Below are 23,341 nucleotides of genomic sequence, written 5' to 3' on the forward strand. Positions count from 1 at the left end.
AGTTTTTATTTTATTTTATTTTTTTAATTTTCTTCAATATATGAAATTTATTGTCAAATTGGTTTCCATACAACACCCAGTGCTCATCCCAAAAGGTGCCCTCCTCAATATAAAGTTTTTATTTTAATTCCAGTTAGTTAACATACAGTGTTATATCAGTTTCAGGCATACAGTATAGCGATTCAACGTGATTTTGGATTTTTACAGTTCATTATATATTCTAGTTACTAGTCCTCTCCCAGCCTGTCACTCATATTGAAGCATTGTTTAAGGTCTCTTGTGTCATACGGTCTGTTTCTGTGTTGATATATTCAAGTGGGTGGCTTGTTTCTTGTGCTTTATCCTTGTAGTGTGTTGTTGACAAAAGTTTCCCCTGTTCTGAGATCACATGTGGTATTCTGCTATCTTCTAATAGCTTCAACATTGTGTTTTTCTTCATTTATATGTTTAATCCGTCTGGAATGTGCGTTTGGTCATGTGAGGTAGAATCAAACTTATTGATTTATTCCATGTGAAAAGCCAGTTGTTTCAACACTGCTTATCAAACAGTCCATCCTCCCCGCCGTCCCCAGCATGGCCATCTTGACCATGAACCCAGCTTCTGTCGGCTTCCCGGCTTCCCGGGCCGCAATGCTGTCTCGCTCTGAGTTCCATTTGCTTTCTTCCTTTCACGTTATAACGTAAGAATGCCTTTGTGTCGTTATAAACCATGGGCACACACTATTTTTAAAGATTCCTCTTTTCTTCCTAGTGGACCTACCATGATTTCTTGAATCATTCCTCTCTTTCAGCGCTGCGCATTGTTTTAGTTTTTATGCTGTTACGAAAGCTCCTATGGTGAATATTTTTGTGTATAAAGCATTTACATATTTTTGGATTATGTCTTTTGGATGGATTCCCAGAAATAGAATTACTGAGTCAAAGGGCATAAATATTTTTAATGCTCTTAATTCATGGCATATATTTATTTAAAAAATTACAGTGCATAAAGATTCTGGTAAGTTCTTGGTACTTTATTATGTAGTCGTAGTCAACTGGGCCGTGACAAGTCTGAGTCCGAGAATGGCTGCCCTGTGGAAGCAATGAACGTGGACTCCTCAACAGATTTAGCTTTTCTTTTTTCTTGTTTGTTTAGCACATTTTTTGTATATTTATTTATTCGGCCATTTACTAAGCAGGTATTATGTGCAAGGTTCCATAGTAAAGCAGGCAGCAGAGTCCTGCGCTCCCAAGAAACTTAACGTTTTTCAAGGAGGTAGGAAGACAATAAACAAATAAAATCGAGTGGTAAGTACTTCCTGGAGGAAAAACACTGATGCGATAGTGAGTTGGAGCCTATAGATTGCATGGTCACAGATGACAAGGAAGCCGAGAGCTGAATGCCAAGGAAGAGAAAACCAGGCCAAGTAGAGTAGAGGAGAGGCATCCACTCGGTGGCGGAATGGGAAAAGCAAGGGGCCCTGTGGAGGGGCAGAATGAGGCCCCGGAGCAGAAGCCAGGGCCAGGGTCTGCAATGTGTGCTGACGGCGAAGTGAACTGAAGCCAGAGAGGAAGACGGAGTCCCAACCGCAGGGCAGTGTGCTTCCTGGAGAAATGGCGTGGAGGAGCCATGGGGGGTGGGGGGCTCTAATAGGGAGAGATGCAACCGGTGGACGTTATTTAAAGGTCAGGCAGGCTTCTCTGCAGGGCACAGGCTCTAGGGGAACCGGGGGCGTGGCCGAGAGAAGGATTAGGAAGCGGTTACTGTTGTCCAGCCTGCAGTTCCTGGGGCCCAGACAAGGGGCGGGGGTAGGAGGAGAGAAAAACGTGGGTGGGTTCTGGTAAACGTTGAAAGGAGATTCCTGGGGATTGCTGGCAGTTTCGAAGTGCGGGGTTAGGAACAGAGAGGAAGGAAGAACATGCCCGAAAAGGTTGGCCTAAGCGACTGGGAAACTGGAATTACATTGTTGAGATGGAAAAGAAAAAAGGCTCGGAGTGGGGTGGAAAGGGGAGTAGGTCCGGCTTTACACATGCTCCTTCTGCCATGTCTCCTGGGTTCACAAGTGGGGCAGCTGGAGCCACAGTTGAGGAGCCCCAGAGAGTACCTGAGGGTCGTGACACAGACATCCGCTGTCCCTGGCAAGTCAGAGAGAATCTGATAACAGAAATCCAAATGGAGAAGACAATGGAAGCCTTCGGCCATCATCAAGATAGGTTTATCTTCTGAATATGTTTGTTTTCTTGTATTTATCTTTGTGAACAGAAATCCTTTTTGCCTTTTTCTCAAGTAGGAGGAAAGAACAACTTGAGTTTTCTTTTCCAGTGGCTCCCTAATGCCTCAGCCCTGGCCCGGTCTTCCAATTTTTAGCTATGACTCCAGGAAGTATTCCTGTCACTGGATTCAGGTGCAATTGGGCAGGTCACAAAAACAAGCTTTTGCATCTTGCAAGCATTTCCAGAAATGTTCTCCTGCCTGCTGTGTGTATGTTGGAACAGAAGATTTGTGCCTTATTTTATGATGAGCTTTTCTCAAGATATATAGGTTGCTGCCTCATCCCATTATGCCGCATCTCAGGACCCCTTGCACCTAGGTGATGTGATGTAATATGAGGTACGGTGCTCACCGCCACAGAGGGGCCACCAATGAGACCGCTGCTTCTAGAGTAATGCCTCACCGTGTCATTTTCAGAGTGGATTATCGTGGGGTCCCCGATATATTATTTTTGATATGTTAGAGTGCATGTCTCCGTGTTGAGTAGAAAACAGGAAATTTAATTATGGAGAAAACACTAGTTCTTCTTCACGCCAGCATAATACAGATTAGAACAGGTACTCAAGCCCTGTGGATACGACCAAATGTCTGGGAATCAGAATGATTAGGAATCAAATCCCAGTGCTCTGTCTTACTTGGTCTATGTACTTGGGTACCCCCTGGGGCATCAGTTTCCTCATTTAAATTGGGATAACGAAAGTACCGCTTTGATTGGAATACTGTAAAGACTAGGAAATAGTTCATTGCAAAACTCGTAGCATTTTCATTGATTCATATATTAAATATTTAACACCCTTGTGTAACAGGCATGTGAGCAGAGAGTGGAAGTGTTTCACAATCATGAAAAGACAACTATTGTTTTTCTTCAGAGTTTGGAAAATATCCTTGGTTTTCTTTATTTTTTCCTTTTTTTTTTAAAAAAAAAAATGTTTATTTATTTTTGAGAGAGAGAGAGAGAGAGAGACAGAGCACGTGAGCCAGGAGGGACAGAGAAAGAGGGAGACACAGAATCCGAAGCAGGGTCCAGGCTCCGAGCCGTCAGCACAGAGCCCGATGCAGGGCTCGAACTCACAAGCCATGAGATCATGACCTGAGCCGAAGTCAGATGTTTAACCAACTGAGCCACCCAGACGCCCTAAAATATTCTTGGTTTTCACTGAATAAATATTTAAATTATGTAATTTAAATAGTAAAAACATCAAGTACTCATTTGTGGCCTACCAGCTAGGTGTTTCGGGCTATGGAGGCAAAATGTACAAGACTTGCATATAGATACTACCCTCATAAATCTTACGGAAACCCAAACTTTAAAAGGAAATTATTCTTTTATTATAGTTATGATAAGTCCAGTGGCCAAAAACAAAAACAAAAACAAAAACACTGAGTTCTGGGTGCACAAAACATGTATCCATTTTAGTCATTATTTTTAGATTATCGTAAATCACATTTCTCTTTGGAATGCTCACAATTAATTAACGATTTAGTAGGTCAAGGATGAGGATCGAAATACATGAATTTTCCCAGGTGTTTGGGGGAAAAGGCGCTGATGTGTCTTTTGCTCAAGAGCCATTATCTGCCGGTTGCCAAGTCTTGTCTTTCTGCCTGTTTTCCTGCCCTTCTTTCCCAAGGCAGCTTCCACTTGCACTAAAGAGTGAAATTCAGGGAGCACTTTCTGAAGGGAAGCCTTGCATTGTGAGTTGAACCCTGAGATATTCTATCAAGACACCTAGTTTACTGTTGGATAACGTGGCCTTTTAAAATTTCTCCGTTAAAATGATCGCTCGTGTTTATTGTCAAGTAAGATGCGATTTAGCTGAGAATGAGCGGAATCGTAGATGGCAGGAGAGAAGAAAAATGCAATCCCAGGGACGGGAGAATAAACACAGTCCCACAAAGATAAATAAAAAAGGGGCTGTAGAATGCTCTCCCTGCGTCCATCACGTGTTCCTGCAGTTAGCAGCTGGTTGGAGCAAATGATGCTTCCTTATTCCTCTCATTCTTGTGTCTCGATGTAGCATTCCACAGATGTGGCGGACAGCCTTGCTTTGGGCTGTGTCTTCAAGAGGGGTAGTCCCAAATAGTCAGTGCACTTAGCACTAACTGGGTGATGAAACAAGTAAGAGGACGGTAGATGTCTCGAAGAATATTGTTCTGGCTGAAGGAACATCATAATAGAGTAGTTAAGAGGCGAAACTCAAAAGCCAGCATCCATGTGTTTGAACTCACTGTGTGATCTGAAGTGAATATTGAACTTCTCTGTGCCTCAGTCTTCACATCTATAAAATGGGCTTCTTAGAAGGACTTATAGGGTCGCTATGACATTTCACAGGGTTTATATCATCCAGTACGTTCAGAATGGTGGCTGGCACACAGTAAGTGCTCTGGAACTGTTGTCTACTGTTATTAAATGTGCTTAGTTGGGAATAAACACGGTGTGATGCAAGGCTCCCAGGTTTGAAGAAAAAGCAGCTGGGGATTAAGGAAGTGAATAAGACTTTTGTTAGTTAGAGAACATAATTGACCTGCACTCCCTTCGTGCGAGGGGCCGTCCACAAAAGGAAAGGCACGAGATTGGGCTCCTTTACTGTCTCCTGTCTCAATCTAGTAGGAGTGTGACGGGCAAATAAATTTAGGGAAAGCCAGTATGGCCACACACACTTCTGCCTCTGTCCTTGAGCGTATCATTCTTCCTTCAGTGTCTCCTGAGAGGGGTTGGCCGACATGTGCAAAATGGGAGTGACCGAAATGGTAAGATACAAATTAATAGAGTGCTGTCCATGTGTGTGTACAAGGAGGTAGGGTTATAAGACATCATTATTTTCTAGAACCACGAGATACTGAAGAAAGTCAATGCTCTTCTCATCTTCCTGTTTCCAGACCCCTTCATGCACTCGCTCCACTTTGACCTGTTTAAGTTTGTTTTAATAAAACACACACACACACACACACACACACACACACACATTTTTCAAGAAATAGATGCTTTATGTATGGTTTCATTCTTTGGAGGGGGTGTATGTGTGCCATGTGACCAGTGGTTGCCATGGTAATTTCTCATTATTGTTGAATTGAAAAATAATTACTCTGGCAAAAATCCCACATAACCTGTCAGTGCTTAAGTTACAGATGCCGGGGGCCAGCCCCTCGCACCGGGGTCCTGGTTTTGGTGGAGAGGGACAGAGATGGGAGCAGGAGAGAATCTGGGATGGAAGGAAAATGCTTTTGTGGATTTTTGAACGTAATTAAGCCTCTCTTCTGCTATTTGACCTGAGTGCGCCTCTCATCCTGATACATGATTTGGCTGCCAGTGGTTCTGGGACTCACCTGTGATGGGACAAAAGGACCAAGGATTTTAATCACAGAAATGCATATAGAAGCTTATTTGGAGTGGAGAAGCTTCCGTGGCATTTTTGCCTAATTAAAATATATGAGAATCACGGATACCACTCCCCCTTCCTGTGTTTAGGCTGAGTTAATTTCGTCTTTATTTACCTGGAGGCTACTCTGTGCTATTGTCGTTTTCCAGCTGTGGGAAAAGAATCCAGTTTTCCTTATTAATATTCACTAAATGCTAAATATGTACTGTTCAGACACCAAACAACAGCAGAGATTGGAAGGACCTGTCTGTGTGGAAAAGGTGTGGCCCCGATCAGAAGCCTTGTGGCGGGATGCACACAGCGAGATCCCCACCTCCTCCCACGCTGGTTCAGTTTCGGGAGTTATTTTGAAGGACCACAAAGAGCCTATGCTTTCTTTCCTCTGTCAGTGTCAAGAAATAATCCTCCTTTTGGTTAATGAAGCCCCTGAGACACACTCTGCCTTCAGAGAATAATGGGCAAATAGTTTAATTTCATTTTTAATTTAATATTTTATTATTATTCCATTATTGAATCTTCTCTGGACTTTTAGATGCCCATCCTTCTCCGGGCAGGCTGGTCTCTGTTTTGTAATTATATTGATCCTCTTATTAGATCCCACTTGGAAAAATATTGCTTAGAAATGCACCTTGTTTCATCTTTGCCCACGCATCAGTCAGACCAGAAATCTTCCATTTGGAAGAACAGAATCCTCGTCATGTATGAGCCAAAATAGAGACCAGTATATACCCTGTGCCTCGGCACAGGGACTTTAGATGTATGCCCCAGAGAATTTACACAGGTGCACAAAGGGACACTATAAAGATCCTTATCACAACAATGTTGTAATAGCAAAAAATTAGAAACTGTCTAGAGGTAAGTAGCAAGATGCTTCAGTAAAATATATGACATGCATTCAGTGCACTACCATGTAGCTTATACAAGAGAATAAGAGGCTCTAATATATAAAATAGGTCTCCAAAAAGCAATGTTGAATGAAAAAAAAAGCAAGCTTAAAGAAAGGAACATAATGTATGATACCATTTAAATAAAATATTAAAACCATAAAATAAGACTGTATATGAGTGGAGTCATGTGTGTGTATGAATATAAAAGATGGGGGAGGAAGAGTCACTTGAACTCTAGGAGACAGTTGTTTATGGGAGCCTGGGGGAGGGGAGAAAAAAAAACAGCAGGATATGGGGACCCAGGGCATTTATTTTTATTTATAATTTTTAATTCCTCTTAAAGAGGAAAATAAGATACCATTTTAATAATTGCTAATTCTGGATAATGGACCCATGGGTCTTTACATTATCTTCTACTCTCTGTTTTTTAAAAAAATTAATAAGGTAAAACCTCACTTACTTAAGTTACAGTCAGTAAAGTATATTCATTTAACCAACATTTTGCTGAAAAGGACAAGAAAAATACCCAAGAGGTGGCACAGTAGAATGGCAACGTGGGTGTGAGATAATTTTGAAAATTTCTGTCTCCATGTGAACCTCTCACATGCAGGGGTGGTATATCCGCTGATGGAAAGCGAGACAACAGAGATGTGACAGAGAGGGGGCTTAGCTGGAACGCCATCTTGGTTCCCTGACCACTGAGTTTACACTCTCAAAAGATTCCTACGAAATTAGAGGAAGAATTTGTGTGGGTATGGCGTCTTCGTGTGTGTATTCCATTCTTCTGTTCCTTTATTGGGTAATCTACAGGTGGGAGCTCTGCTGAGGATGAACAATACCTAATGCCTAGTCCCTCCCTTAAGTATCACACCATTTACTACACAATTATAAGAATGTGATTCAATCATAATTTGATTTGCATTCTAACGGGGGCGTAGTTTTCGAAGTTTCCTAGCACAAGATTCAGTGCAAAAGGAGTCCCAAGACTGGGACTTGGCGTTTGCTGCACATTCTGGGCCAAAAGAGCAACCTATTCCAAGACAGGGGGGGAGGCCACTGTTAACCAGGAACGCTTGGTTCAGGAAGGTAAGTTGCCCGAGGTCCATTGGCTACGCACAGGAAAACGACTAGTGCTGGCTCCTTTATAGTGTGGTAAGAATGGCTTTTCCCTGGATAGAATGTCTTTTTTTTTTTTTTTTAATTTTAAATTTATTTATTTATTTTGAGAGAGAGAGAGAGAGAGAGGCAGAGAATCCCAAGCAGGACAGCACAGAGCCCAAGGCAGGGCTGGAACTCATGAACTGTGAGATCATGACCTGAGCTAAAATCAAGAGTCGGATGCTTAACCGACTGAGCCACTCAGGTGCCCCTGGATGGAATGCCTTTTACCATAGATATTCCAAATGTCGTGTCTATTATCACTGCTAGTAACTGAGGTGCGTGCCCCAACCCGCAGCCTAGCCATAAGACCTTGTGCCTTGGTTGGCTTTTGAGGTCATTCACCGTAACCCTTATTTGGAAGTCCCAAAACATTGGTCTTGACTCACTCAACCTCACTCAACCTCAAGGCGCTTTTTGGCTAATCTCCAAGTTAGTCTGACGTGAGGGGATTATCGCCTGCGTGAAGTCAGCGTGGTCAGCCACACCTCGTCCCCTTCAAACTTCTGACTTAGTGAGCTTCTCTCTGGAATCCTGGCTTCTAAGCAGCTTGGCAACTTTACTCACACAGCCTCCTACTGGTCAACTTGCTAAACTTGGCTATGCTCTCTGCTCTGGAAGGAGAACTGGGAATTTTGTGGTTCTTCCATTTCTCCAAAGATGGAGGCGCTAGGTTTCTGGTCAAGAGGCGGGGGTGCTAACCTGTAGGTTCAACCGTAGAATGTTAACCAGTCTGTCTTTCTTTATATCCCCTTGGCCTCTTACCGTTCTTCCCGTGACCAGGCAGAGCGCCTTCGGCCTTTGCAAGGCTGGTGTCATTTTAGGTGACTGACAACGTGAAGTTGAATGATGGAGGGACTGATTTGTCATCGTTGTCCACAGCGCATGAGGTGGCCGTGAGCTCTTACCACTAGGCACTGTAAGATCTCTGCCAGATGTTTCTCATTTGATTTCTCGGAAGACTTTGTGGCTGCATTTCAGCCAGCCTGGACCCCTAGCGTCATTATTGTGCAAATGTCTTCCCCCAAATTGCCTAAGGGATGCCAGGAAGGATAGTCAGCAGCAAAATGGAAGGAAGAGGTGTGCAAAGAGGAAGTTTATTGCCAGGAGAACGTCATGAAGTTGGGGGAAAGGGTACAGCATCTGAAAACACCTGAGTCAGAGGTCTGCTCAGGCAGAATTTCCTCTCGGCAATGCCAGCTGCCTTCGTCTTCAACTTAAGGTGAAAAACCACTTTTCAAGTAGAATTTGTTGAGGAAAATCACGGACTGGTAGTTCATCAATTGTAACAAATGTACCACTCTAGTGGGGGATATTGAGAACGTGGGAGGCTGTATTGGGGGGAGGCAGGGGATATAACATATCTGTGCAGTCTGTCATAATTTTGCTGTGAACCAAAACTGCTCTGCAAAAGGAAATCAATTTTAAAAAATGGACTGGAGTTAGGCAGACTTTTAAGTGAACTTTAGATTTACCACTTTGTAGCTGTCTGATCTTTATTCAGTTTAACTTTTCTGAAATTCAGATTCTGTGTTTATAACTATTTTAAGGGTCAAATGAAACAATAATGGATAATAATAGCTTTCATTTCTTGAAAAGCTACTATGTGCTGGACAGTTCCTTTTTCAGTTCTCAGAGTCCACCGAGATTATTATTCCCACTTTACACATGAGCAAACAGATGCAAAGAAGTCAGGTGACTTGACTAAGGTCCTCCAGCTGATAAGAGGCAGAATTTATATGTATGAAGTTCAATGTGACATCGAGGTTAAAGATGTCTGTTTTCTATAGGCTGCCTGCTCTGCTCCTCGGTAGCAATCAGGACAGTTGTGAATACAAGAGAATTCAAGTCATGTAAAGCACTTAGAAAATACCGGGTTATGGATCCTACTATTAACCCAGACCCCTCCCCCTCCACCCTACCTCCCCACCACCATAATCTTTCCATAATCTGCTTCCTTCGCATACACTCCATGCCTATACTTGACGTTCAGCAAGTTTTTTGTTAAAGCTTCTCTCCTTTTATTCCCTTTCCTACATAAACACCTGTCCTCTCGTAATTAAGGACTAATTCAAAAGCGTTATATATGTCTGTTTAGCAGCAGTTGACAATGGTAATTTAAAAATATATAAAAAAAAAATATGCCATTTTAGAAATAGCAGCCAAGAGACAAAGTAGGGTCACAGCAATCAAGATCTCTTGAGAACTTTGGAGAGTGAGTTTCTTGAGTTGGGTTTGTGATGGTACAATAAAGAATTTCATCCATTCATTCATTCTATCCGCCAACCCCCAATATATGTATTTTGTACCTTTTCTGTGTCTGGGATAATTATATATTTCATCTTTAGTTTTGAAAAGTTCTTCTAAGATTCTTCACCAAAACCAATAGATTTTTTTGGTGTGTGTGGTTACCTGATCTAACCTGCCCCTGCCGCACCTGTCCTGACACTTCCTGAGACGCAGATTCATGTTCCATTGCAGTTGGTTGAATCATCACTTCTTGCATCCTTATGCTCGGCTCTCGCCGACACTCACTTGTCTAGGCAACGTGGCCCCTGTGCGGCTGCTTCTAAGCATTTGCTACCCCTCACTTCACCCGAGTCCTTCCCTGTTTCCCAGTGACTTCGGACCAGCCTTGGTTCTCCCTGGGCTTTTCCCTTCCACTGCTCCATTTCCTGGCAGAAATGCCAGAAACCCAGAGTTAGATTATGGAGCAATGGAGGTGCAGGATCTGATCTAGTCACTGGGCCTTTGAATAATCACCAGGGCAAAAGAGAATGGATACATTTCTGTTCCGAGTTGCAGACAGGAGCCACTGCCAGGTAAATGGGCTACAAATAGTTGAAATTCTAGGGAAACCTGTTTGATTTATCAACAGGCTGCTTATAAAGTACATTTGGGGTGCAGTTCTTTAGAACATGCGATGTCTCACTTCTTTTAAAAATGATACTAAAGACGGTAAGGCAGGGGCGCCTGGGCGGCTCAGTTGGTCAAGTGTCTGACTTTGGCTCGGGTCGTGATCTCTTGGTTCGTAAGTTCGAGTCCCACGTCGGGCTCTGAGCTGACAGTTCGGAGCCTGGAGCCTGCTTCGCATTCTGCGTCCCCCTTTCTCTCTGCCCCTGCCTGCTCGCACACTTCTCTCTCTCTCTCGAAAATAAATAAACTTTAAAAAAAAAAAAAAAAAGAGATGGTAAGGTAGAGTCAGGAAAGGAGCATTTTACTGATCTTCACCGTGTCCTGGGCATTCTGCTGGGCACGTTAGACTCACGAATGTATTTAATCCTCACACCCATCCCGCAAGATGATTATTGCTTTGTTGCCCTTGACCCACGTGCTCTGCCAGAGAATTGTTACTGTGCTCTTGCTATCGTTATCCTCAACGTGCAAGTTAGGAGGCAGGCTCAGGAAGGTGAGATACATTGTGAACGCTCACTTCGCTGGGAAGAGGGATGTAGCCTGGGAATGAGGGTTGCTTGCAGGAGCGAGTTGCATCACTGACAGAGTATCGGCTGCCGAACTGCCCCGAGCTAAGCCGGATGCTGAGCATCCTCCGGGGCGTCAGTCCTGGCAACCGGGGCAGGACCGCGAGGCAAGGAGCTGGCCGGAGAAACCAATCTGAGACAAAAATCCTTCCTTTGCACTCTCCCTCCCTTCTTTCTAAATCCTAACCCCTGCCTCGGCGAAGTCTGCCAGAGAAAGGAGGCAGGCAGAGGCTGGGGCTCGGATGTCGGAGGGTCTGAGTCGGAATCCCAGCTGCACTCCGTATCGGCTGAGCGTACCTGGCAAGTTCCATTTACCACCCGTGCTTCGGTTCCTGCCGTTGTACAGTAGGGATGATACATGATGTGAGCAGCTTCATTCATTCCCTGAACGGCCGCTATTGAGTAATACCACGGGCTCGACGCCATTCAGGGGCCTGGGAGATAGAGCAGTGAGCACAGCACAGCCCCTCCTCAGAAGAAAATGATATGAACTGGAGAGAAAGGAGAAGAAGAAAAAAGGAAACAGGGAGGTATTAAGGAGTGAGAGGGAAAATACACATGAAGCACTTAGAATAATGCTTGGCATGTGGTAAGCACTCAATAAATGTTAACTATTATTCTTTTCCCATCTGTGTAGCAATTTGAAAGAAAATAAACCAGTGTGCCCAGGCTCTCAGATAGGGTTTCTTTCCCCAGATGCCTCTTCCACTTCTAAGCCCACTGATTTTTCTAGAAACCCTGAGGGCTTCCACGGCACCCAGGCTTCGTGCTGTGGTCTCGGGCCTGGAGGGAGGCTGTCTGTTCGTTGCTCACTTGGCTGTCTCCTGCTAGTAGGTTTGAGCCCTTTGAGGGGAGGGACCGGTCTCTCAATCAGCTGTGTACTCCGAGAGCCTGCACGTAGTAAGTGCTCAATAAATATTTGTTTTGGGGGGGAAAAAAAGGGGACGGGACGGTAGTTTGTATGTGGAGCCAGGCATTGCCCCGGGTGCTTTTATATTCACTGTGTTTTACTAAGAAAAGCGTTGGCTTGGGGCGCCTGGGTGGCGCAGTCGGTTGAGCGTCCGACTTCAGCCAGGTCACGATCTCGTGGTCCGTGAGTTCGAGCCCCGCGTCAGGCTCTGGGCTGATGGCTCAGAGCCTGGAGCCTGTTTCCGATTCTGTGTCTCCCTCTCTCTCTGCCCCTCCCCCGTTCATGCTCTGTCTCTCTCTGTCCCAAAAATAAATAAACGTTGAAAAAAAAAATTTAAAAAAAAAAAAAAAAAAAAAAAAAAAAAGAAAAGCGTTGGCTTTCGGTATGGTGATTGGGAGGAAGCCAGAAAAAAAAAGAGACCCCAAGATTCATTTGCCTGAGCGGTTGCTTTTCTGGAACAAGGGACAGACAGCATCAACCTTCAGTGGCCCTTTAATTATTCTCGCCAGGACTGAAGGCTCATTCCTGACGCCCGCCAGTGTTAACGGCTTCATGTTGTCATAAGCAGAGCAACTTAACGGGAAGGAGAGAGGCTTGCAGTGTTTCTGCCCCGGCCAAGCAGTGGGGGCTGCGAGCCCCTCCCTCCCTTCCCTCATCTGACAGACAGCTGCAGAGCATTTCCTCCTAAAGTCTGCCAGTAACCACTCATTCTCTGGAAAAGGATTGTGCTTCAGATTTTTTTTGGGGGGTGGGGTGGGTGTGGCTGGGCGGCTCAGTCAGTTAAGCGTCCAACCTCGACTCAGGTCGTGATCTCACGGTTCGTGGGTTTGAGCCCCGCGTCGGGCTCTCTGCTGACAGCTCGGAGCCCGGAGCCTGCTTCGGGTTCTGTGTCTCCCTCTCTCTCTCTCTCTCTCTGCCCCTCCCCCACTTGTGCTCTCTTTGTCTCTCTCAAAAATGAATTAAAAAAAAAGTATTTACGGCACATGGTGTAAGACATAGAGCACGAGGCCAGGTATGATTTCCCCTTTTGAATACGACACTCTGCCTAATTCACAGTTATAGGAGCCCCCTGCCCCATCACGATTAACAACGATTTTAACTGCCTTCAACTGGGCCAATGTTCAAGTGTTTTCTGGATGAGCAAGAGAAAGGCTCAACCCAAGACAAACAGTTCACATGGATAGTTTGCATTCTGCTGGACTGCTCTATTTTTAATAATCATGTTCATAACAAGGCAACAAGACTGCCCGTAATCTTAAAACAACTCTCAAGAACCATCCACATGCATGTGATGGGTGTTTCTGCCGCTGTGTATCCCTCTGTATCATCTGGATAGACCCATGTGGCAAACACGTATCTCATGGGCATATTTGCACAGGGCAGGGCCACCAGTCACACCAACCCCTTTTTGAGTTAATTATCTCAAAAATGTACTCCCCTTAAGCTACTTGTGATGGTGGTTTCCGTTTGTAAAATCAAATTCTTAGAAGAGCAAAGAGAGACAGGGAGAGACAAAAAGAAGTTGAATGCGTTTTACGTGGAATGTAAACCCTTTTGTTAAAAAATGTCACATTGTGTTCCAAAGTACATTTATGAAATCTCCCCAAACACGTCCTCAAGAATTAATTTTCATCCAGTTTGCATTAACTCATTTATCGAATTGGAATTTGGTCCCCATTTGAGGCAATTAATTTGAAGAGTGACCACACGCTCGCCCACCCGCCTTCTAGAACACCCACACACATATGCTAAGTAACAAGCGAATGGTGACTGGGGTTTTCTTTCTTTTTCCTTTTCCTCTTTTGAGATATTTTCCGTTCTTGCCTGTTAAATAAATGATCCGTCTCTTTGCAGGATAGCGACAACCTCTGGTGGGACGCATTTGCCACTGAGTTTTTTGAAGATGACGCCACCTTAACCCTTTCATTTTGTTTGGAAGATGGACCAAAGCGATACAGTAAGAAAGCAGTTTATTTTTCTAATATTCCTTTTTTTTTTTTTTTTTTTTTTTGCGCCTGTAAGAAAACCACAGGGGTCGTCAAAGAATAGCACAAGGCTGACAGGCCGACAGTATCCTCTCCGCTCCTGACGAGGCTCTTGCTTCCGATCAAGGCATTGTCGCCGGGTGGCAGGCAGAGTCGGCTGTGAGAGCTTTCCTTCGAGGCTTACAATGTTTGGGCACCTGCCTGTTTAGCGAGCGAGACAAATACGAACCAAATCACCCAATGATAAGTGGGAGCTGGACTGAGGAGTTTCCATCCATTTCTTTCCTGTGACCCTCCTTTATCCTTGACAGCTGGCACTTGAGACCCAGTGTTCTGCTTCTGAAGGTTCCTTTAAAAAAAGAAATCTTCAGTCACTGTATCAGCCACATCCTTCTAATTTCTTCTTATCAATTATCTCCGGTATTTATTTGACAAGTGCTATCTTTTCTTAGGGGCAGGGGAGGCCACAGCGGCTTTGAGCATACAGTTTGGGATTAGTGTTGACAGAATTATAGTTCCTTGTCTTTCCAGAGAGTGATAACTCTGTAAAGATCCTCAAATTACTGCCTGTGGCACCTTGGGTAACAGCTGATCTGTCCTGATTAGGTTCAGCTAACTTGTCAGAGATCAGATTTGCTAGTTGTGCTATAAGACCAAGAGGCAAAGATACATCAGCACAAAAGCAATTAACGTCTGGTTAGATCAGAAAGAGATGTGTTTTCAGAAATCAGCGTTGCACGTATGAAAGGCTCTGTCAGAGGATAAGACATCCCGAATGTCACAAACACGGAGACGATGGAACCAACCACCGTATGTCTGAACAAGTCAATCCAGAGCACTGGGCAATTGTTAGATAATAAGGCTCATGATAAACATGATGAAAAGGTCTGATTGTTGCTATATGTATTTTGAGGCTGCTAGAGTGTTTTTTTTTTTTTTAACTTTAGAGGAGTTTGGACAACTTAATGGTATTTGGACTTATTCTGTGACGGGCTGATTAATTACGCTAACATATGCATGGTGATTTTGCCCAATGGCAAACTGGGGACGGCAGGACAACTTGAACTCGCTGCCCAATTGGAACTCATTGCCATGAGCATCTCTTTAGACTTCTTTGCTGTGGGCTTTTAAGGGCATGGGCATTTCCAGTAAGTGTTTTGGGTGAGGGGGGCTGTGGGTCTGCCAGACAGCGGGCTGTTTCAGAGTCATTCAACTTACTGACTCCTGTCATAAGCACTGGTGAGCCCACCTCGTGGGGTCCTGAAGAGTTAACTCGCTTTCCTGTGTGTGGGTGCCCCCAGGCAGCCTCACGCCCTGGAGAGTAAAAGAGTCCGGTGCAGAGAAGCTGCAGTTTCCGAAGTCCCGGGAGATAAATGAACTCAGCAATCCAACAATTACTCTCTCCCCCAAAGCCTGCCTGATCAATGGTGAATAATTTCGAGCCGTGCAGTCGTCCATCCTCTGAGCCTTCTTATTTTCTTTTGAGGCATAAGCTCAGATAACTTCAAGTTATCATTGTTTTATGTTCCTGTGCTTTTTCCTTTTTTTTTTTTCCTTTATTTTTTTTTATTTCTATTTTTTGTGAATCCATCAGAGTCTGCTCAGGGAACTAGAATTACAGTTTTGAAGCCTGTACTAATACAGCAGGGGCTCGATCTTCCCTTTGCCCACCATCCCACCCCGACACCATTGGAGGGTAAGGCACGATCAGTATCCGTTTAAGATCTTAACTGATATCCGTGCACAGGAGTGAACGCCTGACTCTAAGCCATTGTTGTCCAGGTTCCTTTGTTTCCGTGAGCCAAAATATTTCCCGAGCAGAGAAGGGAAACAAAGATGATTGACAGTTTGGAGCGGAGTCTCATCAGCTGCTTTGCTGACAGCCTGGTGATGTGCACATGCTGCTGATGTGCGGGCAAGTGACAGCTGATTGACAGCCCAGGACGGGGAGACAGGGAAGATGAAGGATGCTTAGAACGCCTGACGCACACTGTTTATGCAGGGCTCTGAGCTCTGGCGACGCCACGTTAACCCGTGTGCGCACCAGGCGGTCCGTGCCAGGTTGGGAAAACACCTGCCGGCCCTGGACTGGAGGTTACAGCTCTTCCTTGAAGCCTCCCAGGGAGCTGACAGCCTTGCGTTTTTGAGAAAGAAAACAAGACTTGACTATTACGTTTCTATATGTAAAGAATCGCCCCAAATTACATTTATCCTGGGTACCAAGAAATATGCCAGACGGGGTTTATTTAGCCCTTACTGGAAAAAAAAATTTCCTTCTCTCTTTGCATCTCTATGCATTTAGAGGGTCCCTCTGGCTCTAAGATATCTTATCTCCAAGCTAGAGTAAATCCTATGTGTCTGCTTATTTGTTTGGTGTCTGTCGCCATCCTATTAGAATGTCATCTCCCTGAGAACATGAGCTTCATATTGTTTATTGCTGAATTCTCAGATTAATACTGGGACTTGTACATAATAGGTGCTCAGTAAGTATTTGTTGAACGAATAATTGAACGAGTAATGGACATCTGGGGGGAAGTTCGTAACACCAAACAGAATGTTGGCCAAACAATTCTTTGACCGAGATCACTGGACTTTCTAAAATGGGAAGAACATGATCCACAGCACTCCATTGGTGTTTTCACATAGGCCATAGGATATAGTCTGATCTACTTGAAGTGAGAGGGGGGGAACCAGTGAGATAATAATTCAGGAAATCATTATGCTTTCCGAGATCTATTACTCTTTCTCTCAGAAAGCTCCTCTGTGTTGATCATGTTCCTTCAACCACTCTAGTCCTCAGCCCTTTCCTCTCCTGAGGGGGGTGGGACTCCCTCCCCGCACCCCCCCCCCCTGCCAGGGTGGGATATGGCTGGGACAGGTGGAGACTGCTGATGTTTTCCTGGAAGACTGGGGCTGGGGGGTGAGGTTGGTGTGGACAGGTGCCAGGTGGACAAGATTACCAGACCGTGAAATTGAGCTGTGCGTCCCTGCCCCTGCCTTGTGGAAGGTTCAGGGAGGTGTTTCTTCAGCAGCTGGAGAAGTGGGCAGTTCCGAGAGGTAGTTTTCTCCCTGGATGACACGGAATCTCAGGTGGGCAAGAGAGCAGGGACAAGCAATTCCTTCTCTGTCAGCAGATCGGTAGTTAAAGACTGTTAGAGCTGCAAAGCGTCTTTTCCAAAAATGGAAACTTGGTCCAGAGAGCCCCAGCTGGTGAGTCACTGGGCCTCAGGCCGTTTGACTCCAAAGTCAAAGCCAAGGCACCTTTCCTTCCCTCTCCGTTTCCTATCTCCACACTGTCCCATAGCTAAAGGGAAAGGAATGGATTTCTCAATTCACACGTTCCCAGGAACATAAATCACAAATAATTACTGTGGCTTAGTTGACAGAGGAGGCAAGGGAAGCGGAGGACTGGGGCTCTCAAAGCCCCCTGCACACTTACTTTCTAATTCTACATCCCACGGGGTGTGTGGTCTCCCTTCCCTAAGTACAGAAGTGATCCCTCTCAGGTTGATCACTCCCGGGGAGCCTCCAGAAAGCACTTCGAGTCCTCCGGCCCTTTTTGAGCACGTCGTGGAGTTGTGTCCCGCACCATTCTCTCCCTCTGTGACCGTCACAAACACCCTTTGGGTAATGGTACGGTAAGCCCCTCCAGAGACCTAGGCTGTGCCCAGGTCCACGCTGGCCATGGTCTTCATCTGTTCCCACTTCACTCAGGAGATCTCTCTTTGCTGGGAGAGATGCAAGGAAAAAGTGCTCCTGGCTCTCACGACATTGGAGAGCCTGGGAGTTTGCACCGTGTAGCAGAAAGGGCAGGAGGATACCATGTGAACATTTTTGGTTGTCATATCATGCTTTGATGGGTGGACAGAAGCTCCATTTCCTCATCTGTAAGGTGTAATACTACCATCACTGGCTTGGGGTGAAAATTAAGTGAGATAATACAGTCCAAGAGCCTCAGACCATTTGAAACACTGACCGTTATTCTTCTTCTTAAGTTTATTTATTTATTTGGAGAGAGAGAGAGAGAGAGAGAGCACACATGTGGGAGGGGCAGAGAGAGAGAGAGAGAGAGAGAGAGAGAGAGAGAGAATGAGAACCGCAGCCAGGGTCCACACTGTCAACGCAGAGCCCAATATGAGGCTTGAACTCACGAATCATGAGATCATGACATGAGCCGAAATCAAGAGTTGGACGCTTAACTGACTGAGCCATCCTGGCGCCCCTAGCACTATTATTATCGATAACAATGCACGGCCTTGGCATTACTGTAGCTTCTCTGCCTTGAAGAGGCATGCCATTGGGCAGGTGTTTTTCAAGTGGGCTCAATGTGCAGAGACTCCCAGGTCAGCTGGGAGGTACACGACCTCACTGATGGGCAGTTTCTACTGAAATGCCGCATTGAAGAGACTATGTCCTCCCCAGCTTTCAACTACACACATTCACTGTTATTTCTGGCATGTAGATTATGTTCAGGAAGAGAGAAATAGGGCAAGGGTGATTGAGAATATGTGGGGCTTTGTACCTCTGGGGGCTGAAGACTCCAGACGCTAAACCGGGTGTAGGTTGGCATTGCCTTGGACATTAGGGAAAAAAAGCGACGTAACTACTAAGTGACCATCGTGTTTCAAGGCACTTCTCATCGGCCTACTTTGCGAGGAACAGGGTTCAGGCAGGGGCTTTGGGTCTGATACCTGAGCTCAAATGTGGCTTTGCCTTTTGCTACTTGTGTGGTTTGATGTACATCACTTTCTAAGCATCAGTGGCCTCATGTGAACAGTGAGGGCTTGATGCAGTGATGTGTATTTCCAGCTCCTTGAAAATGTTTCTTAAGTAGCCGTCTTTTGATTGAATTCTAATGTGTGCCTTGCTGACTCTAGATTGAGATCCGAGGCAATTCAGATAAAATTGTCATTAATCCCTTAACTACTATTTGCAATTTGGGGCTGGGGGGCCCAGTAATTTTCTATCATCTACTTGTTATTTCATCTTGACTTCCATATTCTGTCTGGACTAAGGATTTCTGGCACGACTACACGTTTACACAGTCACGTTAGCCAAAGACTGTTGTGTTCCTCTCTGTGGCTGCTGGGGGCACATCTCACTCAACAACAACAAAAGAAAATTGTTCTAAGACATATCATCCTCCATATCATTATTTTCTTGTTTTCCTCAGCCATCAAGTCCCATTGATATTGTGAAGACCGGCCAGTCGGCCTCTCTGTGGAGCCATTTCTACACTTGCTGTTTCTCCTTAACATTTTCTTTCTCACATCCCTTTTTTTTTTCTTTGCCATTTCTCGAAAGCTCTGGTACCATTGCAATATTGACTAAGTTCTTCAACGTTATCTTGTAATATGTGTTTTTATGTCCTGTGTATTCGGATGTGTTCCCCCTAAGGTAGGGAAATTCTCTGAGGCTCAAGTAGCTTCACTATCTCTGCTTACTATTTTTCTCCTGCTTTTTATTGGTTCACCTCGTCCAGCTGTGTTTTTATTGTGCTTGCTGTATAGGAATGCTGAAAGCATTTCCCCTCTCTCCCCAACTTTCTCTTTCTCCAATATCATATTGAATGACTAAAAATATATTTCTGAGAAAATCATTCCTCGAATATATGCATAGGCATTTTGACACGGCATTTAATAACTACCAGGGCACAGATGTGGCCATTTTGAAAAGTTACCTGCAAAGAGCATGCACTACAGCACATGGGGAGAAGGGATTTACAAGGTGAGAATCTGTGCCTGTGTATTTTCTATGAATAACACCTCTATAGAGTTCACCTGAGATCTAGAAGGCACAGGTTTGTGTAGCTGGGACTTAAAAACCCTGTGCTTTCTCAAGAGACGGTTGTTAGCTGGTCCCTGGGATCTTCCTCAGTCAAGTAATTTTGTTTCTCTGAAAACTCCTCCTTTAAAAAAAAAAGTTTATTTATTTATTTTTGACGAATGGAGAGAGTACGAGTGGGGAAGGGGCAGAGAGAGAGAGAAGGAGAGAGAGAATCCAAAGCAGGCTTCGTGTTGTCAGCGCAGAGCCTGACATGGGGCTCGAACTCATGAACTGTGAGATCATGACCTGAACTCACATCAGACGTTTAACTGATTGAGCCATCCGGGCACCCCTGAAAACTCCTTATTTAAAAAAAAAATTATGGTGGTAGAGATCAAAATCATGGACTTTGGATCCATGCAGATTCATTTTGAGTCTTTGTTCCCCTACAGCTGTGTGATATAGGCATGTGACAGGATGTTCGGCATGTTGCATAAACTATCTTCACCTCCGTTTTTTCACATGCAGCATTAAGATAATAATAATGCCAACATCAGAGAATACTTGTGAAGATTAAGTAAGATTAAATAGCCTGTAACTTTAGCTTAGTGCTGCCCATGGAGAGCATACGATAAATATTTATTGTATGAATAAATAAATGGAATGAAAATAGAGGATAATTCCCATTACTCATTCAGTCATTTGGCACATAGCAGGGAAAACTTGGGATTTGGGGAGATCAGACCCGTCTTCTTTCTATATGGAAACCTTAAGAATTTAAAGACCAATTGGGAGAAAAACTGAATGGAAGATGATGACTTAAATAAACAAGTCCTAAATTATTACAAGTGTGACCTGTCCAGTGAAGGGTGAGATTTCCATCCTCTGTTCTGCTCAGGGAGCAAGGAAGTGTTGAACGCTTGGGCGCCTGGGTGGCTCAGTTAGTTGAGCGTCTGACTCTTGATTTTGGCTCAGGTCATGATCTCGTGGTTGTGAGATAGAGCCCCGCGTTGGGCTCCACAGAGCATGGAACCCTGCTTGGGATTCTCTCTGTCTCTCTGACTCTCTGCCCCTCTTCCACTTGTGCTGTCTCGCAAAATACATAAATAAACTTAAAAAAACATTAAAAAAAACCCCTGTATCTTATGGAAAAGGATGCACCCACTCAGAGTAAGCCTTGATGGTAAGTTACTGGATGGCTCTGGCATTTTTGTTTCATACGAATGTAGATGTCTTTGTCTCAGAAGACTCTGAAAAATGCTTTCCTTTGCATGGAGCTGCACTAAATGATTTCTGGATGACTCTAGCCTCTGAAGTTATGATTTTAGCATGTAGCCCTTTTAAATAGCAGTCTTCATTAAGCTGGCAAGATTTGGAGTAAATTAAGTTAGGATGAAAGCAGCCTTTCATTTGAAATTCGTTTGCTCCTGCACTCATTCCTTGATTCATTCATTCAGAACTCAACAAGTGTTTGCTATTTGCCAGACATTGTCATAAAGAGACAGTCAATTTTTGAAAGGAGGACAGTTTATCACAAATTTTTCCATTTACTTTTGATTTCATTCTATTTAAAACTCTTACCTTAAGTTAATACAATCAGCTAAGTAGCTCAAAAAGAAAATATTCTTGGGACATTAATACAAAATCTGTGACTAGCTATAAAAAAGACTTAAGAAAAAGCTCACAACTGATAGATGAACAGACAGACTTCTGAAAGGGAGAAAAAGAGACTAAATACCTTCCCGTTTGTGGTTCCAAATTGATGATATCAACAGCTGCAAATAGGCGGTAACAATAGTTTGAGCAGACCTTACATTCTCTCTCTTCACCAATAAATAAGTACCATACTAATGGTCACGTGAGCTAATGGACCGAAAAGTGTTTTGAATAAATTTCAAGTGCTATACAAGTTAAAGGTATAATATCATTGCATTTATAATTGATCTTTAGGATTTGGTGACTTTTAATTTTCCCTTTATATGTCAAACTGTTAAGAAACCTGGGATGATTGTTGGATCTTTCTTCATAGGGTTAAAATTCACTGTCAAATACACAGACTTGAGGATGTTAGGCCTCTGACTGCCCTTAAGAACTTAGTTGGGAGGTCTGAATGAGGTACTAACTAGGATATGGACATTATATGTTGTTTTTGAGACTCTGTGTGACTAAGATATCTATGGGATCCTGGTACATGCATTTCCTGATTCTTGGTTTCATGGATACATTCCTATTCCCATGTCCTTCCTATGGCTCTCAGACCAAGATGGCAATACGATCTAGAGGGATAAATGTGGCCATGTTTTTCGTTATCACAATGGCAGGAGGTGCTAGTGTTATTTATTGTCTGGGGGCTAAAGAAAATAAATATGCCACATAACAAAAAATTATCGAGAAACATCTCACCAAATCCTCTTTACCTCCAATTTACTCATCATCTTAAAGACAGTGTTGCTAGATAAAATTTAAGTACACAAACGTAATGCTTGGGACATATTTATGCTACATAATTATTTGTTGTTTATCCAAAATTCAAAATTAACTAGGTATCCTGTGTTTTTCTTTCTTAAATCTGGGAGCCATACTTGATCCTTCAAGTATCCCAGTTTATTCTTAGATATGAAATCTTGATAATTCCAGAGCAGCTCCAAAGCAACGTGAGCATGACTCAGCATATGAAAAAAGAAAAAAAAAAAAACTCTAAGAGATTTACCTGTTCCTGTTATTCACAGTGGTCTTGCCTCTGTTTATTTTCAGCAAATGTACTCACTCACCAGCCCCACCTAAAGAATAAAACACCTCAATAGAGGGTGGGGGTGCAGGGTGAAGCCTGCCTAAATTTAAATCCAAAGTCCACCTTGCAGGCATTCCACAGTTGACTTTGCCAGCATTTGTGCAGATGCTGGACATACACACGAGTGTGAGAATCGCCTGTGTTAAAGGAGCTTATAGTTTAACGAGGGAGTGAGGGAGTCAGACACATAAACAATGAACTCTAATGCGATAACATCAACACTGGAGGAGTAGGCGGAGCAAAAGTACCATGGGGCATTGAGAAGTGAGTGATCTAATATGCTTTTAGTGAAAAAAGACTCAGGCTGGCAAAGACTTCTTTCTAAACTCCTAAAACCCTTTGTTTCTTACAGCCGTGACAGAAACCATCATGCCACAATACCTTGCAAATATGAGGCTTTCAGAATGGATTGAGTGACTAATGCAGCTCTGGTCAATAGTACAAATATTACTCAAGGGGTCTGATTATTTAGACCACAGACACATTATTGCACATATGATTTCCCCCCGGTTTAATACGTTTCTATCATCGCAATCTCAAGTTGTAGCAACTCATTTTGTGTCATGGAGTGACAAAAATGTCAAAGAGCAATTTGGAAATTTAGCCACAAGCAGAATAAGGACTTAAGATTCACATCTACCCAACCTACAACACCAGGATTGATTTTTTTTTTTCCTTTAATGCTTTGGGCTATGGGTTGGTAATTTCACTACTTGGTTCGTCTGCTAATCTAT

At 43.9% G+C, this 23,341-nt stretch overlaps 1 protein-coding gene across 7 annotated transcripts in view; it reads left to right on the forward strand.

Moving 5' to 3' along the window:
- Positions 1-23,341, forward strand: part of LDB2 (LIM domain binding 2) — a 383,161-nt gene that overhangs the window by 126,552 nt on the left and 233,268 nt on the right. For all 7 annotated transcript variants that reach the window (XM_030314157.2, XM_030314152.1, XM_030314154.1 and 4 more), the window contains exon 2: positions 13,920-14,022. In XM_030314157.2, the coding sequence (XP_030170017.1) occupies positions 13,920-14,022 (103 nt within the window). The remainder of the gene's footprint in view (positions 1-13,919; positions 14,023-23,341) is intronic.

Source organism: Lynx canadensis, chromosome B1 (genome assembly GCF_007474595.2).
Source record: "Lynx canadensis isolate LIC74 chromosome B1, mLynCan4.pri.v2, whole genome shotgun sequence".
NCBI lineage: Eukaryota > Metazoa > Chordata > Mammalia > Carnivora > Felidae > Lynx > Lynx canadensis.